At 44.0% G+C, this 19,520-nt stretch overlaps 1 protein-coding gene across 2 annotated transcripts in view; it reads left to right on the forward strand.

The window, feature by feature from the left end:
• Positions 1-4,419, forward strand: part of APLF (aprataxin and PNKP like factor) — a 189,209-nt gene extending 184,790 nt beyond the window's left edge. For both annotated transcript variants that reach the window (XM_069768740.1, XM_069768741.1), the window contains exon 11: positions 2,231-4,419. In XM_069768740.1, the coding sequence (XP_069624841.1) occupies positions 2,231-2,445 (215 nt within the window). In that variant the 3' untranslated portion in view covers positions 2,446-4,419. The remainder of the gene's footprint in view (positions 1-2,230) is intronic.
• Positions 4,420-19,520: the final 15,101 nt, after the last annotated feature.

A 19,520-nucleotide genomic window follows, 5' to 3' on the forward strand; every position in this document is an offset into this window, starting at 1 on the left:
CTCTGCATGAATGCCTGAGTAGATTTGGAGCGGTGTTTTGGATCATTGTCTTGCTGAAAGACCCATCCCCTGCGTAACTTCAACTTGGTCACTGATTCATGAACATTATTGTCAGGAATCTGCTGATACTGAGAGGAATCCATGTGTCACTCAACTTTAAAACGATTGCCGGTGCCGGCATTGGCCACACAGCCCCAAAGCTACTGTGGGTAGCAAGTGTTTTTCTTGGAATGCTGTGTTTTTTGGCCGCCATGCATAAGGCCTTTTTGTATGACCAAACAACTCAATCTTGGTTTCATCAGTCCACAGGACCTTCTTCCTAAAAGAAATTGGCTTCTCCAAATGTGTTTTGCATACCTCAGCCGACTCTGTTTGTGGCGTGCTTGCAGAAACGGCTTCTTTCACATCACTCTCCCATACAGCTTCTCCTTGTGCAAAGTGCGTTGTATAGTTCACCGATGCACAGTGACACCATCTGCAGCAAGTTGATGATGCAGCTCTCTGGAGGTGGTCTGAGGATTGTCCTTGATAGGTCATCAGTGCCTGATTGGTCGGGGTTCAACACCCGCCACCCTTGCTGATCAGCTGTTGTCTGTGTCGGTGGCAGGATATACTCACTTGTGGAGCAGCTCCATCTTCAAATTAATAGAAGGTGGATGTGTAGTACCCTGCGGCGGTCACTATCAAGGGACGACCAGCTCCGATAGTAATTTTCGTTACCTGAGTTTGCTGAGGGTTCTCGGGTATGCACCGAGTATCGCAGGTGCTCGAGTGACTTGTTAGTCCTCACATCTGCATGTTTCGTGGCTGTTAGGCACAAAACATGCAGTGATTGTCCATGTTTGTAGGCAGTCCCCGTATGTTTTGTGGCTGTGTAACAGCGGTGAAGCATGCAGCCACTGGGACCTGAACATGTTTCTTGAGCCACCGCGATACGCAGTACATACCCGAGTAAACCTGAGTAACGAACACTTGCGCTCATCACTAGCCATCAGTGGAAAAGTAGTGGTCAACCTCTTTAAGTCTAATAAGATATAATATCACCTGACGAACAAGTGTTAAAGGGAACCTGTCACCAGAATTAGCGGTATTAGCCTACAGCCATGCTATTAGCCCTCATGCAGCCGTATGCAGCAGGGAGAAAATGAACTTTATTCTCACTACCAGCATTCGGTTTCAGACATGGGGAACCTGACTAACAGCTGAGCCCCAATTTAAAGCGAGTGGCAGTAAAGGTCCGGGGGCGCAGTTACAGCAGCCAGTCTGTATTCTTAGAGCAATGACTGAACCAGCAGCGCCCCTATGACTGAATACCGAATGATAGCGGAAGGAGAATAAAGATCATTTTCTCTTTGCTTTGCATTTGGCGGCGTCCAGGCAGCATAAGGCTATGTGCACACGTTGCGGATTAGCCTTAGGAATTTCTGGTGCGGATTCTGCCTCTCCTGGCAGAAAACGCCCCCACTGATTTATTGCGTTTTTTTGTGCGTTTTTGCTGCGGTTTTCTTGCGGATTTGCTGCGGTTTTTACCCCTGCGGTTTTCTATAATGGAATGGGTACAAAAACGCTGCAGATTCACAAAAAAGAAGTGACATGCTCCTTCTTTTAAACCGCAGCGTTTCCGCAGCGGATTTTCCGCAAAGTGTGCACAGCATTTTTTTTTTCTCATTGATTTACATTGTACTGTAAATCAATTGCGGATCTGCATTATTCCTGACCTCAAAAAACGCTGCGGATCCGCAGAGAATCCGCAACGTGTGCACATACCCTTATAATGCTATTAACTTGCAGATTAACCCCATATCTGCAGGTTAATAGCTTTATTTCTAGTGACAGGTTCCCTTTAAACTCGTTTGTCTTGTGTTAGTCTTCTTCACACTGCACGATTATCCTGAAACAAGCATTACGTGGAACGCTCCTTCATGGTAATAGGCCAGTGTAAATGACTCCAGATTCTCAGTTGTTAGTTTGTTTATACATTTCTAGGAAGAATTAACAGGAAGAATGAAAGAAAATATTCTCCAGAATTGTTATTTTCTGGCAAATACAAGCATTTATTAAAATGGACAAGTCAGAAGAGGTGATGGAGCCTCTTTTTTTTTTTTCAAGTCCGTTTAATTTGAGTCGCTGTATCCTTGCCATCATCCATTATTACCTAGACGTATAACAATAAATAATAATAATAATAATAGATATATAAAGGCTCACAACTATTTTCATTGCTTCCCAGCCAGAAGAAGTGTTTTGGATGATGACAGTGACAACGACGGAGAAGAAAATGATTATGATTTAGAAGACAGCTTCATTGATGATGATGATGAAGAGGAGGATTTCGACATCACCGATGAAGATTCGGACTGGATGCCAGATTCACAAGATAAAGACAGTGAAGACGTGAAGACTCTGCTAAAAGAAGCAAAAAAATTTGTCAGAGGGAAGCGTTGATTTCTTTTCTTTTTTTTTTTTTAAACATATGCAGCACTGATGTGTAATAATATGGTGCTTCCTTTTATTTTTAGTTTTACCAAATTTGCTATTATAAAGGTATATATATTTTATACTTAATCTATAATTATAAGGCAATAAAGTTAATAAAAATGAAAAGTTTAAAATTTTTAAGCATATTATATACTGCATTATCTACCTGTCCAATACATTTTTGTAGACAATTTGTAACCTGTCTTTTATTTAGCAAACAGCAAACCAATAGATATAAATTGTAGAAATTAGCCAGCCATTTTGTTCCTGTGCGGTGCATAGATCATTAGTGTTGGGTACAATAATAGAATGAAACCTTCTCTCTTCTTCACCTCTGTGGATTTTCCAGCTTCAGAATGGAGTGAGAGTGTGTAAGAATAGATGAGATTGTGAATGGAGTAGGTTAGTGCAATGCTGGGTGGCTTTACACATCAGCTAGCTTCCAGTCGAATGCTAGTTCGGCCAACGGCTATCTCTCCTGACCCTTTTCCACATACATTAACGCTTGGCTCGCCTTGCTTGCATGTGTTCTGTATAGAGAGGTAGAGTAAATCACTGATGGACATCTCTGACAGCCGCTCCAGGGAGCACAATACCATTGGTCTTCAAAATACTCTATCCTTCTCTCCCCCGAAACGGTCAAAAAGTTCTTTGATGGACTGCTGGTCCAGGCTGTCAAAGTCTGCATCCTCTTGCCATTAGAGGAGTCACCAGGGTTGTGGAGTCGGTAAGCCAAACCTTCCGACTCCTCAATTTCCATGACTCCGACTCCACCAAAATGGGCTCCTACTCCACAGACCTGGTAGTCACTAACACTTAGATTGCAGGATCACCTAAGAAAATAGTGGAGAAAGCTTGTGTGGTCCAATATTCAATGAAAACAAATTGTCACTATAGAACACATTACAAATAAAACCAATGTCAGAGATATAAAAAAAAATGTGGTCATATAGATGAGATTTTTATGCATTAATTCTGCCTAATGGAAAGATCAATCACGTTGTTAGGCTGAAAACAATTATGGAAGTACAGGATGGGTTAAAAAACAACTAAAATATTGTACACTCACCCCTGTAATTCCTTTGACTTCAGCAAAGGCAGCTGCAGTTGTCAATGGCGGTTCCACCTTCTTCAGTCACCTGACTGCTGGGACGCATGATTAGCCGCAGAGGTCAGGTGACTAGAATTCATTTCGTTCACCTGACTACTGTAATGAACTTAATTCTTCTCTTTTCTCTGCTCTATGTAGAAATAGGAGGTCTCTTGTCCCTGCATGAGTCGCCCCCCTCAACTCCTCACCCATGCTCCCTCCTACCCTCCCCCATAGACTTTTGCAGACTTATGACTTGTGCAGAGAAAATTGACCTCCTGTTTCTAAATAGAGCTTAGAAGGATTCAGCTAGTCAGTTTTTAATCACGTGAAGTCATAGGCCTAATGGAAAAGAGAAGAATTAACTTGGTAGAAATAAAAAATGAGCAATTGTAAGTACACAGTGCTATATAATATGATGACTGCTTTTATATTAAGAGGATAAAAACTTTGGTGGGAGGAGGAGTACGTCTTTAAGCAGTGCCCTCACATAAACTTTTATATATACGTTTTCCCCTGGATCCCCACTCCTTCTTAAACCCCCTTTAACTTCCCATCCCTACCTCTCAACTTCACTAAACAGATTATCGAGCTTAGATTATATTTTTATTTTTCCCTAGCACCCTTGGTGTGTGTGATAATGATTAGGAGTGTAAGTGTTGATGCAATTTTCTTTTTCTCCTAAAATTGCGCCAACCCGTTTTGGCAATGAAGTGATTGTTAGGGAACGTATCCGTAATGAAATCTGGGTATGGTAGAGTTTCTTGCCTTGGAGTGTATGCTATTCTGGAATGATTCTTGATTGCCGGACCTGCCAATTTTGTCTTCAATAAATTGTGAAAAGTTTTAAACATGGTTATGTGTGATTATCATTGTTGAAATTTCCTAACAATCGATCCAGGCAAAGCCAAATGTGTGACCACAGCCACCGTTAGTGGTAGGACCTGGATACATGGCACAATAGGTGCAGTCAGGATATGGCAAGTAAACTCCTCAAAAATGCAAAAATTTCCCCTTTCACGATGCTTTGCAAAAATCGCTCTCCCATCCAAGTAAGTAACCATATCCAAATTACTGATAATGGAAAAGTTAATGGAGATTGCTCTTTAAAAGTTTCCTAAAATTGTTATACTTTTCTTCTACGGAGTTTATTTCCAAGAAAATTCAAATTCATAAATAAATATGAATCTGGATCCAATCGCCGAACCAAATAAGACTTTTCGAACTTCTTCCCATGAACTGTTTTTTCAGTTCAATTTGGATTTGGGAAAGAATGAAGTAAAAGTAAAATTGCCTTCTATCTAAAGTAAACTGTCCATGACACATTTGTTGGAAGATTTGCCATGAAATATCTTCCTGGGAATACTTGTTATTCTCTTGGCATTATATATTTATTTTTAATGTTTCCGAAAAGTGATGAAAATCTAGGTGTATCACATGTAAAAATTCAGGAATTTGTTTATAATTGGAAAAAAAATACATTTACCAACAAAACTAGAAATCTATAGTGAGAGGTGGGCTTTTTTTAATGTGAATTTTCAATGCAAATACACCTGCCTCATCAGGTCAAAGAGATTTGCGTAATGTATGAAGTTTTTATTGTGAAATCTGATGATAGATTTGCTTTAAAAATAACACAACACTATATTTTCAGGCATTTTCAATAGTTGAAAGTATTCAAAATCTAATTTGACGTGTCCAACAACATCTCCACCAAAATGATGAGGAAGATCCAGACTGATATCAGTGCTTTAGTTTCTTACCGCACAATGGGCGACGTAAAAAAAAAAAAAAAAACAATGGCAGAATTGCAATTTTTTTCACCCAACTCATTACCTTACTAAATCATTGTTTCATATGTAGAAGCTTTTGTTCTATAATACCATAAAATGTATATATTTGCAGAAGCCATCACTAAATTTGCTGTAAAAAGAAAAAATTCAATTCAAGGGAATTTGTCACCAGAGGTTTTTTTTGCCACCTAATCAGAGAACAGCATAATGTATAGACAGAAACCCTGATTCCAGCGATGTGGCACTTGCTGGGCTACTTGCTGTACTATTGATAGTCACTGTTTTATCAGCAGGAGATTCACTAGAGGACTAGTAACCCTGCTGCCAGGTAGTCCTCCGTGTTCATGAGCTCTGTATAACTAAGCCCCCACAACTGATTGGCAGCTTTCTGCCTATGCACAGTGTACACATATAACTGACCGTAAGTCACGGGGCGGCTCAGCTTTCAGAAAACTGGTAGATCAGCAGAGAAAACTGTGGCAGGAAGAAGCCCAGTAAGTGATACATCGCTGGAATCAGTGTCTCCTCTCTCCGAGGCGATCGCAGAAACCTGATGATAGATTCCCTTAAAAGCTCTTTTTATCCATTATACATACAGTATATGTTTTCATCTGGTAAAGATATATAATTTTAGAAAATTGCAGTTAATATTTGTGTGTCCAAGTGTTCATGCCTTTGTTCACACTGACATTGTTCACCTCTATTATGTGTATGCCACGAAGACAGATCCTTTAAGACATCTTATTTTTAGTGCACTAAAATGTCTTTCCTAAAAGTGTACAGAAATATATATTTCTAAAGTGTCATTGATTTTTTTTCTTCTCTATAGAAACCAGCAGCTAGTTATAAAGACGTGCTTTACCAAACCGTCCATTGCTGATCAGGCCAGTAACAGCTGCTGCTGTATGTAATGGCAAGTATTACGGCTTGCAATTCATCCATCAGATCATTGCTAGAAATGACCCAACAATAAGCTGCTGCATTGATCTACGGGGTCGGCGTTGTCCAGGCTATGAAATCAATCACCTCTCCTAAAGGGCTTCAGTTTTAGATTGGGGGGAAGGTCCAGGTATCAGACCCCCACAATTAGCAGTTACAAAAGACAGAGAAAGCCCAGTATACAAACACCAGAACACCACATCGCCGTACACTGTGTAGTGGCCATCTTCAGGTACTACATCTCATCTCTTATTGAAGTGAATGGAATGTGAGCTGCAGTACCTAAGACCAACCAATACACCGTGTATCTAAGAACAGGTCCTCATCGTGGTACTGGACAACCTCTTTATCTAAGAACCCTCTGGTTAGGTTTGTAATTGTTGCTTAGCAGCACTAGTTACATGTATAACATTGGGATATAAGGTCCGGGGGCTTTCAATAATAGTTTTGTATATACATACTCCGTTTTTCTTTGGCATCGGATCTTTCCCACTTTTCACCTAGTTTTTACTTTGGCAGAAGACTTCAAAGAGTCTCGGATTTTTGCTGTTGTCAGAGGCTACATGGAAAGGTTAGCATTTGTGATCCTTTTACTTGATGCGGCTGCTGTGTTTGTAGGATAGTTGTAATGGCGGCATCCCTGCACGGCTCCCCTTCCCCCCTATGATGGGACGCAGGCATACTCACTACCCCGGCCCTGCAGCATGGTCCCCGGTGTATTCCCTGCTTCATGGACTGTGTGCGCGCGCCGCACCTCCCCGCGATGTGCCTGGTGAACACTCACCTGCTCTGAAAAGAGCAGCGCGCGCATATATAATAACTAGCTATTGAACCCGTTCTACGCCCGGGTGGCGAGCATTTATATTGGTATATGGTCTCCATCCTGGTATGTGCTGCTCCATCCTGCGTCCCCATCCTGTCATGTGCTGCTCCATCCTGCGCCCCCATTCTGTCATGTGCTGCTCCATCCTGCGCCCCCATCCTGTCATGTGCTGCTCCCATCCTGCACCCCCGTTCTGTCATGTGCTGCTCCCATCCTGCGCCCCCGTTCTGTCATGTGCTGCTCCCATCCTGCGCCCCTGTTCTGTCATGTGCTGCTCCCATCCTGCGCCCCCGTTCTGTCATGTGCTGCTCCCATCCTGCGCCCCTGTTCTGTCATGTGCTGCTCCCATCCTGCACCCGTTCTGTCATGTGCTGCTGCCATCCTGCGCCCGTTCTGTCATGTGCTGCACCCATCCTGCGCCCCCGTTCTGTCATGTGCTGCTCCCATCCTGCGCCCCCGTTCTGTCATGTGCTGCTCCCATCCTGCCCCGTTCTGTCATGTGCTGCTCCCATCCTGCTCCCCTGTTCTGTCATGTGCTGCTCCCATCCTGGGCCCGTTTTGTCATGTGCTGCTGCCATCCTGCGCCCGTTCTGTCATGTGCTGCTCCCATCCTGCGCCCGTTCTGTCATGTGCTGCTGCCATCCTGTGCCCGTTCTGCCATGTGCTGCTGCCATCCTGCGCCCGTTCTGTCATGTGCTGCTCCCATCCTGCTCCCCTGTTCTGTTATGTGCTGCTCCCATCCTGCGCCCGTTCTGTCATGTGCTGCTGACATCCTGCGCCCGTTCTGTCATGTGCTGCTCCCATCCTGCGCCCGTTCTGTCATGTGCTGCTCCCATCCTGCGCTCGTTCTGTCATGTGCTGCTGCCATTCTGCGCCCGTTCTGTCATGTGCTGCTGCCATTCTGCGCCCGTTCTGTCATGTGCTGCTCCCATCCTGCGCCCGTTCTGTCATGTGCTGCTGCCATCCTGCGCCCGTTCTGTCATGTGCTGCTGCCATCCTGCGCTCGTTCTGTCATGTGCTGCTCCCATCCTGCTCCCCTGTTCTGTCATGTGCTGCTCCCATCCTGCGCCCGTTCTGTCATGTGCTGCTGACATCCTGCGCCCGTTCTGTCATGTGCTGCTCCCATCCTGCGCCCGTTCTGTCATGTGCTGCTCCCATCCTGCGCCCGTTCTGTCATGTGCTGCTGCCATCCTGCGCCCGTTCTGTCATGTGCTGCTGACATTCTGCACCCGTTCTGTCATGTGCTGCTGCCATTCTGCGCCCGTTCTGTCATGTGCTGCTGACATCCTGCCCCCGTTCTGTCATGTGCTGCTCCCATCCTGCGGCACCATTGTATTATATGCCCCCCATAAGACACTCCAGTGTGTATGCCCCCGTATGCTGCTGCCATATAAAAAAAAAAAAATACCATACTCACCTATCGTCCGGCTCCACTGCAGGTGTGTCTTCAAGAAAATGGCGCCGGAAAGCGCGGACTGCGCAGGCGCCGATTCCGGCAGCAGGAATCGGCGCCTGCGCAGTCCGCGCTTTCAGGGGCCATTTTCTAGAAGACACACTCCGGCTCCTCTGCCTGTGACTGGTAAGTCAGAGGGCGGCGCCGGCGCGCATTAAGTGCATCATCGCGCCCTCTGAACTGTTACAGCAGAGGAGCCGGGAGACGGAGCCGCACGCAGCGCTGGAACGGGGAAAGGTGAATATACTCACCCTCCTGGCGGTCCCTGACTCTCCGGTGGAGATCGCGGTATGCGTTCAGTGCTTACGCATACCGCGATCTCCTGGGAGCGTCACTCTGTGGGGGCCAGACTGCGCCGGCGCTTGCGCCTGCGCAGTCTATAAAGGCTTCGGACAGAGTGACGCTCCCAGCGTTATACTATAGATAATATAACTGGTTCCTTGAATGAACTTCATTTAAAACATTTATGGTCTTTATGTAACAGAAAACAGGTTTGTACAGGTGCAAACTAAGACGAGCCATCTCCATATATTGCCAACAAATAACATTGCCCTCTGTAGAGCTGGGTTCCCTTTGCAGCTTAGGCTACGTTCACACTCGATGGACGTTGTGCAAAATCGGCACAACGTGGGCAGCGGATGCCGTTTTTCAACACATCTGCTGCCCATTCTAAGTCCTGGGGAGGAGGGGGCGGAGTTCCGGCCGCACATGCGCTGTAGAAAATGGATCCGACGTACGAAAAAACGTTACATTGAACATTTTTTCGTGCTGACTGTCCGCCAAAACACGACGCATCCAGTGCGCGACAGATGGCCATCCGTCACAATCCATCGCTAATACAAGTCTATGGGAAAATGCAGGATCCTGCCTTCTCAAAAAAAACGACAGATTGTGGCGGAAGCTGAAAAACGCTAGTGTGAAAGTAGCCTTATTCAGTAAGCACTATAGCTTGCCGAATAAGAGGAAACCCGAGCAAATTTGCTCATCTGTGTGCATTAGAACCACTCCAAGAAATGAAGGCCAAGCATTACCTGCTGTGGATAAATTCATCAGATTTACCGGCCTCAGAAACCACAAATTGACAGCACCTTCGACAATGGCCATCAAAAATGATGCATAGGCATCAAGTACCAGATATATCTCAGCATCAACTATCCAGAGGAGACAGCGAGAATAGGCCTTCATGGTTGAATTGTTACAAAGAAGCCACTCACTGAGGACCTCAAAAAATAAGAGGAGACTTGTTTGGGCCAAGCAACACAAAGACTGGATTTTAGATCAGTTGAAATCTGTAGCTCAGTACCCAAGTACAAGTGTTCGTCACCGATGAGAACTCTTTCAAGGCGGTTAGAAGCCATTTCAGGTGATTACCAGATGAAGCTGCTTGAGAAAAGGGTGTGTAAAGCTCTCATCAGAGTAAAAGGGTGGTACATTGAGGAATCTAAAGTTTAAGGCCGGCGTCACACTGGCGTATTGCATCCGATGCGAGATCATCGGATGCGATATGCTAATGACACTCGGCTCCTGCTCGCAGCAGAGCAGGAGCCGAGTGTCATGCGTCTGTGCTCAGATTCTCTCGCACAGGGAGGATCGGAGAACAGCTTCGGAGGAGGCGGAGAAATGAATTTCTCCATCTCCTCCATTGCTGGGGTCCGCTTATAACGCACATCACTCGGATGATATCCGAGTGGTGTGCGCTGTCTCACTCGCACCCATAGGCTTATATGGGTGCGAGTGATCCGAGAGTTTTCCTCGGTCCAAGACAATCGCAGCATGCTGCGATTGCCTTGGACCGAGGAAAATGGCCGACAAACAGTCGGCTGGTGGGAGCTGCCCCATAGCTTAACATTGGTCCGAGTGCAATTTTTTTATCGCATTGCACTCGGCCGTTTAAAACGCCAGTGTGACGCCGGCCTAACACATCTTCTGGTTTGTTTCATGTGTGTGTTTTTAGGATAAGATCACGTTAGACGTTTTGTCAGTCTTTTTTTTTCTGCAGCAAAACCTGATCTCTTTGCTGGAAAGACGCCGCAGAAAAAAAAATGTCCTTGGTTTTTCATGCTTTTTCGTGCATTTTTCGCTACGGTTTTAGCATGCTAGATTTGTCTCTTGTGCGTGCTGATAAAGTTTAGTGTTAAAAAAAAAGTCTTATTCCATAGAATCAGGTTTTTCACAAAAAATGCAGCAAAACCTGATACCTGCGTTTTTTGGTGCGTATTTTCACCACCCATTCAAATCAATGAGTGAATAATGCTCTATGTCCAAAAAATCATGCAAAGCACAAAATACTGACGACAAAATAAAACAATGTGTGTGCATGAGATTTCTGAAATCTCATAGGCTTTGCTGGTACTGTAAAACGCAGCTGAAAATCAGCATAAAAAGACGCCCTGTGTAAACTTAGCCTTACTCTGTGTATCCATGTGTGTCCATCTGTGGTTTTCAGCGTTGGACTAGACCACTTTGGGCCCACCAGAGAAAATCATTCTTGGGGCCCACTATGCAGCTACCTAGAAATACAAGACCACCAATTGTGTGGTAAAACACGCTAATATCAGGGTATAATATAAGGTAGTACACATCTTAATTATGTAGCAGGTGTTGGGGTAGAATCATAGAGGGGTAGCCCCCTCATAGAATATAATGTCACCCCCTGAGAGAATAATGCAGCCCCACCACAGAATATAATGCAGCCCCCCCATAGCGTACACTGTAGACCCCTCATATAGTAATATGGAGCCCCCCAGAATATAATGTAGTCCCTTGAGAGAATAATGCAGCCCCACCACAGAATATAATGCAGCCCCCATAAAGTATACTGTAGCCCCCTCATATAGTATGATGTAGGCCCCCAGAAGATAATGTAGTCCCCTGAGAATAATGCAGTCCCCCCATAAAATATGATGTAGCCCCCTTACAAAGTATAATGCAGCCCCTCTCTACCCCCCTCATTGTCCTCATCACCACCTCTATCATTGCCTTCTTCTCCCCCACCACCCCATCACTGCCCATTCCACCATCTCCATCATTGCCTCCTCCCCTACCATCATTGCCCATTTCATCACCTCCATCATTGCCCATAACCTCAATCTTTGCCTCCCCCACCACCATCATTGCTTATCACCACCTTCATTGCCTATTGCCTCCATCATTGCTTCCCCCTACCATCATTGCCCATCACCTCCATCGTTGCCTGCCACAACCATCATTGCCTCCCCCACCACCATCATTGCCCATCACCTCCATCATTGCCTAATCACCTCCATCATTGTCTCCCCCCACCGCCATCATTGCCCATCACTGTCTCCCCCCACCGCCATCATTGCCCATCACCGCCTTAACTGTCTCTCCCCACCGCCATCATTGCCCATCGCCTGCACTACTGCGTCCCCCACCAATATCATTGTGCTTCCCCACCAACACAGACACGCAGGCACACTCACACACAGACACGCAGGCACACACACAGCACAGCTCACCTCCCTGCAGCCTCTTTGCCGGCAGCTTTCTGTGTGAGACAGCGTGCTGGATGATGACGTCATCCAGCTGGGCTGTCTCAGACAGGAAGCAGGACGCCAGAATGTGCTGCTGCTGCCAGGAGGTGAACTGCGCTGTGTGCCTGACTCTGTGTGCCTGTGTATGTGGTGCGGACGGTGCTTTTGCGGTGCTGTGTGTATGTGGTGCAGTGGTGAGGCTTTACATGCGGGCAGCGTTAGCCTCACCCTGCGGCTAACGCTGCCCGCTATTAAAGAGAAATGGTATTCACGCTTCTCCACACCCATAGGGGCATGGGGAAGCGTGAATTTTCATTTTGCTTTAGCATCGGGGACAGGATCCTGTCTCCAGCTGCTGCTAGGCTGGCACAGAGCAGGCCCCCTTGACTCAGGGGCCCCATAGCCACCGGCTTGGGGCCTCTAGAGCAGTGGGGGCCCTAGCCAGCTAGTGCCTGGGCCCACCGGAGAATCCTCCAGTTCTCCGGTGGGCCAGTCCGAGCCTGGTGGTTTTGCTACTTTCTTTCTGAATCTACAATGTGCTTATTTCAAAATGACCAAGGGAAAGTATTGCATGAACAGGTGTGTCCAAACGTTTGCCGATACTTTTTTGGTATTGCAACTCTGCTACAGCTGAGCAACGATAACAAACGCGGCTTTTTGGTAGGTGGGCACTGTTTCTGGGGCTAAGGTATCTCATGAAAATTTTCAAGAAATATAGTAATGTTTCAATGAGATTAATGAGGTAATAAAGAAGTTCTCAGCTTCAATACTCGTAAATAGTGATGTGTTAAGATCTAGCTGCTGGCTTCTTTCACCAAGTTTTATTCCAGCAATACATAGGTGCCATATGATGCTTCTGACTCCATACTGCGCTATTACATTACAGGCAGCTGTATGTGAGATCTTTATTAAGGTGATAAGATTGCATTACAGGGAGACTCATATCTCATCACATGGTATCTTATTCCCTGCATGCAATACCAGCGGTCAGAATACAATATCACTATGTTATTGTAAGTGAATTACTTTTAGTAACTATATCTGTCATGTTTGTGAGATTTTACCCCAAATAATGAGCACCAAAGACTTTTCCTTTTTGTTTTCACTACAGAATATTTATCTATTTTAATGATTCATACACCTTTACATTGGATTCCCATTTACATAAAATATTATTCTCTATTTTTGCCCGCCAGCAATTGCATCTGATACTTATATTAATGGCCATTAACAGAAACCAAACACTGGATGCCTAGAGTTTTCATTAACTTTATACATCTTTAATTCATATGATTTACAGCTACGAAGAAGGCAAAATTCATGTGTGCAGAGTGAGAGATTGTGTGTTATTTGTCACTTTCATACCCACTATAATAATGGTATTATAATGCCTCAGATTCTGTCACTCCTTCCACCAGGCTTCAGTATTCTGCAGAACCTCAAATGTTGTGTGTATATATATATATATATATATATATATATATAGACATACAGTATTTGCCTGCCATTGGCACAGGTCTCTTTCTATCCTTTTCCTTCTCTCCCCTTTCTTTCTCTATGCATTTCTGGATGGTTCTTGAAGTATGTTTGGGGTCATTGTCCTGCTGGAAGATTCATGACCTAGGACACAAACACAACTTTCTGACACTAGACGCTACATTGCAACCTAATATCCTTTGGTAATTGTAGCGCTGCTGTCGGCGCCCCTGTTTGTTTCCCCTTCTCTCTCCATGCAGGGACACCGGCTTATTGGTAAAATGCCCCATCTGACAGCTGGGAGGCATTTAATGTGTACATCTGCTAATTGTCTTCCAGCCAAGAGCTTGGAGGCATCTAGTATAAAAGACACCCTTCCCAATAGGGAGGTGCCTGAGCAACCCCTACAGTTACTGTTGGGTGGTGTATGTTGTCAGGTCCTCAATCCCTAGTCTATTACTGTATCCTGTGTCCCATTAGTCCAGCATAGTTAGCCTTTGTTCCTGTGTCCGCTTCGGCGGTGTCCGTACCATGAAAGCGTATTGGCAGTACCTGAACTGTTTCTTGAGACCAGTGTGTTGAACCTGTTAGTAGATGGGATGGCTACAGTATCTGGAGACTGCACTCTCTGAACCTGTCCATGTGACCATCCCGTCTGCTATCCGGTGACTGCACAGTCCGAACCTGTCCCAAGTGGCCGTCATGTCCACACAGTCTGAACCTGTCCCAAGTGGCGGTCCTGTCAGGATAGTCTGAGCCTGTCCTAGTGGCCTTCATGTCCTGTCTAGAAATCTGAGTAAATGGCTTAGACCATTGGGGTTAGCTGCTACTGTCGGATGTCGCCCTGGAGTGGCACCTGACAGCTACCTGCCACACAAGGCTGATATCACCACTAGCTGCTCCAGTGAGCACCAAAGTAACTGCTTAGTCATGCCCCTCCAAGGTAGGTCCACGACCATGTGCTCCACCTTTGGTCATAACAGTAATCTTCAGTTTTCATGATGCATTACACACAGTCAAGGGACTCAATGCCTGAGACAGGAAAACAACTCCAAAACATATTTGAACCTCCAACATATTTGCCTATAGGTATTATGTTCTTTTATTTGTAGGCCTTTCATTTTCAGTAAACAGAATAATACGCTTTACCAAAAACTGCTATCTTGGTATCATTTGTACAAAAGACGCTTTCCCAGAAGGAATTTTGGCTTACTCATGAGCATTTTGTCAATCTGCAGTCTGGCTTTTTATGTCTCTGTGTCAGCAGTGGGATCCTCTTGGGTCTCCTGCAATAGCTTTTCATTTAATTCAAATGTCAACAGATAGTTTACGCTGACACTGATGCATCCTGAGCCTCCAGGACAGCTTGAATTTCTTTGGAATTTGATTGGGTCTGCTTATCCACCATCTGGACTATCCTGTGTTGCAACCTTCCATCAATTTTTCTCTGCTGTCCACGTCCAGGGAGTTTAGATACTGTGCCATGGGTTGAAAACTTCTTGATTATATTGCGCACTGTGGACAAAGGAACATCAAGGTCTCCGGAGATGGACTTATAACCTTGAGGTTGTTGATACTGCTCAACAATTTTGGTTTTCAAGTCCTCCATCAGTTCTCTTCTCTTCTTTCTGTTCTCCATGCTTATTGTGGCACACACAGACACACAATGCAAAGATTGAGTCAACTTCTCCCTTTTTTAATCTGTTTTCCAATGTGATTTTCATATTGCCCACACCTGTTACTTGCCACAGATGAGTTTGAACGAGCATCACATGCTTGAAACAAAGTTGTTTAACCACAATTTTGGAAAGGTGCTAAGAATTTTGGGAGTTTTGTGTGAAATGATGTCCAAGTTGCCTTTTTTTCTGTTTTTTTTCTGTGTTGTTCCAAATCACACAAAGGAAATAAACTTGTATAACAAAACACTTGTAATTGCAAAACTACAATAACTTTCTGGGAGAAATAGCTCATTCTCTGGAACAATTTTAAGGGTGCCAACATTTTCGACAATGATATATATACACGTGTGTATATATGTGTGTGTGTGTATATATACTGTATGTGTGTATATATATATATACTGTATGTGTGTGTGTATATATATATATATATGTATATATACACGTGTGTGTGTATATATATGTATATATACGTGTGTGTATGAAATAAGAGTTAGGCTGCCGTCACACTAGCAGTATTTGGTCAGTATTTTACATCAGTATTTGTAAGCCAAAACCAGGAGTAGAACAATCAGAGGAAAAGTAGAATAGAAACATATGCACCACTTCTGCATTTATCACCCACTCCTGGTTTTGGCTTACAAGTACTGATGTAAAATACTGACCAAATACTGCTAGTGTGACGGCAGCCTTAAACACAACACCAATTTTGTAGGTAAATCTATTTCTACAGGTGGTATTGACCTGACACTCTCACTAGATATTAGTAACAACTCATCCAATCAAAACAGGCAAATAAATCAAACCTTAGATTCCAATAAAATAAGTTATGGCAATAAGCTAAGTTATGCATTATAATGAAAAATTATACAGGGAAAAAGTATTGAACACAGGAAGAAAGTGAGGTATAAAAAGGTATGGAAATTCAGGAACACCAGCTGAAATCTATCAGTAATTAGAAAGCAATCCTGTCAATTAGTTAAACAAATATCAGTTGGCTCAACTGATGGCTTTTAAAAAGTTGTCTCATTACCAAAGTGCCACACAAGAAACATCTCATGATGTGTAAAACCAGTGATCTCTGTCAAGACCTTTGCAACCTTATTGTTGCAAAACGTACTGATGGCATTAGTTACAGAAAAGTTTCTAAGTTACTGAAGTTACATTGAGCACAGTTGGGGCCATAATTCTGAACTGGAAAAAACAAAAATTTCACCATGAACCGGCCACAACCAGGTGCTCCCCACAAGATTTCAGACAGAGGAGTGAAAAGAATTATCAGAAGAGTTGTCCAAGGGCTACAGAAAGACCTGGAAAATGCATGTTCGCCACGCAATACTCCATTGCAGAACAAAAAGCTTTTTTTATTGATACCATTTGGGTCTAGATACAATGTTTTGATCAGATGTTATTGTATTTTATTTCAATGTTGCGGTAACCAAAAAATGTTTGGCATTTTGATTTTTTTTCTCATCATGCCGTTTACCGATCAGATTAATTTTTTAAAATATTTTGGTACAGTGTCGGACTGGGTTGCCAAGGACCCACCAGCAACATTGACTTGGGGGGGCCCATTTTTCACCTCATACAATTATTACACTTCCCTCGTTCACAAATTTACCTGTATCTCTATATAGTAATAAACTGGGTAGTTTGGTTAATGAATGATAAAATGCTGCTTTTTTTCTGTACAGAGTGAATCAAGTGAATTATGCCAAGCACTGCCCATACAGTGGGGTTGGGGGCCCAGATCTACACAAGGGCCCACCGGGGGATTCCCCTGTTACCCTATTGGCCAGTCCGAGCCTGTATGAAACAGTCATTGTTTGTGGAACTACTCCGGAATTACATTTTATAGCAATAATGACATTGTATAAAAGTTTTAAGTGGTCAAGGTGGATTATTAGAGTTCATTTCATTTATATGGTAATGAATTGCTTGTGTGGCCTGGTCCCTTTATATAACAACTGCTGCTTCCGTTGATGATGTCACGGAATGTTGTGGTTTCTGGCTCCGCCCCCTTGCATTATGACATCACACACATTGTGTAAGGAGCCGCAGAGCCAACATTCCATTTGACAGTTGCAGACAGCGCAGAGAGGTAAGTCGTCTCTATGTCATCTCTTTTTGTGTCCTTCATTCTCTTCTATCATCTATTTCTCATTTAATTTTTATTCATTAAGTAGTCTGTATACTATATAATACAAGCACGTCCAAAACAAAGAGTGAACCCCTCAGATTAGGTGATGTCCAAGTTTTACAGCATTTCTTCCAATAGTAAAGGGAGATGTGACAGGATTTATCTTCAAGTACAGAAATGACAATGACTTGCCGATTATCCATCACATTTTATTGGTTTCTGACTTTCTTGCTCATCAGGTCCATAGATTAGTTAAAATTGAGAGAATCCCTGCAGCCATAACTGGAACATGACGACTTCTTGACTTTTAGGCCATGAGTTGTTATAGAATCATGCAAATCTGGGAGATTATAGTTATATCCTGTAAAACTAACACATGTAACCTGGAGATAATTATTGGGAAATTCTTGTACAACACCGATGTATATACATATTAGCACCATAGGTACTGAAACTATTCAAATATTCCCCCATATTGGTAGGATTCATATTGTTTGATGCCTAGTATATTGGGCAATGCACTTCAGTGGAAGCCAGCAGTAACAGCCCACACTTGTAAGGCCACGGAATGTGGTGGTTGTTGGCTCGGCCCACATTAGCTGTTGCTTGTTAGGTCTTAGAGCAGGGGTGGGGAACCTCAGGCCCCAGGGCCATTTACGGCCCTCGATGGCCTTTTATCAGGCTCCAAGCTGATTCTCAGGGACCGCGTTCTTGGGCAAGGAGCTGTATTTTGATTGCCACAAGCTCATTATTTTCCTCTTGCTCTGTTAGCACACACGCAGTGTTCACCACTGAACACTGAAGGGCATGCAATGAAAGATTACGTCCTGATACCAATGCCATAGTCAGGATGTACTATGTGGGCGGACTTTGTACGTCCCCCAAGGATGGTATAAATATCCACATGGCCCTTCACAGGAAAAAGATTCCCCACCCTTGTCTTAGAGTGTTGGGATTGTTGATTCTGCCCCCATTAGATGCGTCATATGATGTCAAGGATTGTGGTGGTTGTTGGCTCCACCCACATTAGCTCTTATTTGTCATTTCACCAAATGTTTTGGTTGTTGGTTTTGCCTCCATTAGCTTCTACTTCTGAAGTCACCAAATAGGGATGGTGGCCCTTCAGAAGGGAATGGTTCTTGACTACCTGTTAGCAATTGAAAGGGGCACCTTTGCTGTTATAGGTGAGGAATGTTGCTCCTAGATTGAAGATGCACATGATTCAATAGAGAAACATGGATAAAGTAAAGGAGCTGCAATAAAAAAGCTAGAGATATATCCAAGGAGGGATGGAATTCCTTTTTCTGGATGGGGTTTATCAGAGTTAGGTTAAACAATATATTGTCAACTTTGCTAAAGCCCATAATGGTAGTGATAGGATTGATTGTATTGAGCTTGATTGCCTGGAAATTACTAATGTGATGTGATTCTCATTGCAGGAAATTAATTATACATTGGAGCTACTGGCAGACACAGAAGAGGATCTATATGCAAGAACAATATATGAGCCCTTTGCAGCCCACTAACTCATCATTAAGCACAATATCATCTGCTTTGGTTGTGGAAATGGGTCCCCTTACCTCATGGCCCGTGTTCAGTTGCACAAGTTGCAACAATAACATGTACGCCCCTGTCCACCCCTGAATGTAACCATAGGAAGGATGACTACAGCTACAGAGGTGACCGTCTGATAGCCTAGCTCAACTACCCACCTCTCCTGAAGACCCTTTCAGCTTTTTGAGACTTGGGTGGAGGACATCATCTCTGAAAATAGGGTCCCACAGCTGCACCCCAACAGTTTGAGCAGCACTCTTAGTTGAGTAAATGCCATAAGAGCAAAGGGAGGAGCGTAGCCTCTTGCTTTGTGAGGACCCACTGAGGATGATTTCATACTCTGGGGATTATTCCTGGACTGTTACTTGTGGTGGGATGCAGGTCTGGACAGCTGTCGTCATCCTATTAGATAGATAAGAATTAATATATGTGTGTTTATGCTTTAAAGGGAATCGGTCGCAGCGGAGATGTATATGACCTATTAATATGGGCATACAGGTAATAGAAATGTTAAGCTAGTCCTAACTGTGTGCCTCATGTTAATGGTCCTGTTGTTGAAAAATATTATGGAAGCCTGGAAGAAATCTTTAATATACAAACA

Source organism: Ranitomeya imitator, chromosome 5 (genome assembly GCF_032444005.1).
Source record: "Ranitomeya imitator isolate aRanImi1 chromosome 5, aRanImi1.pri, whole genome shotgun sequence".
NCBI classification, from domain to species: domain Eukaryota; kingdom Metazoa; phylum Chordata; class Amphibia; order Anura; family Dendrobatidae; genus Ranitomeya; species Ranitomeya imitator.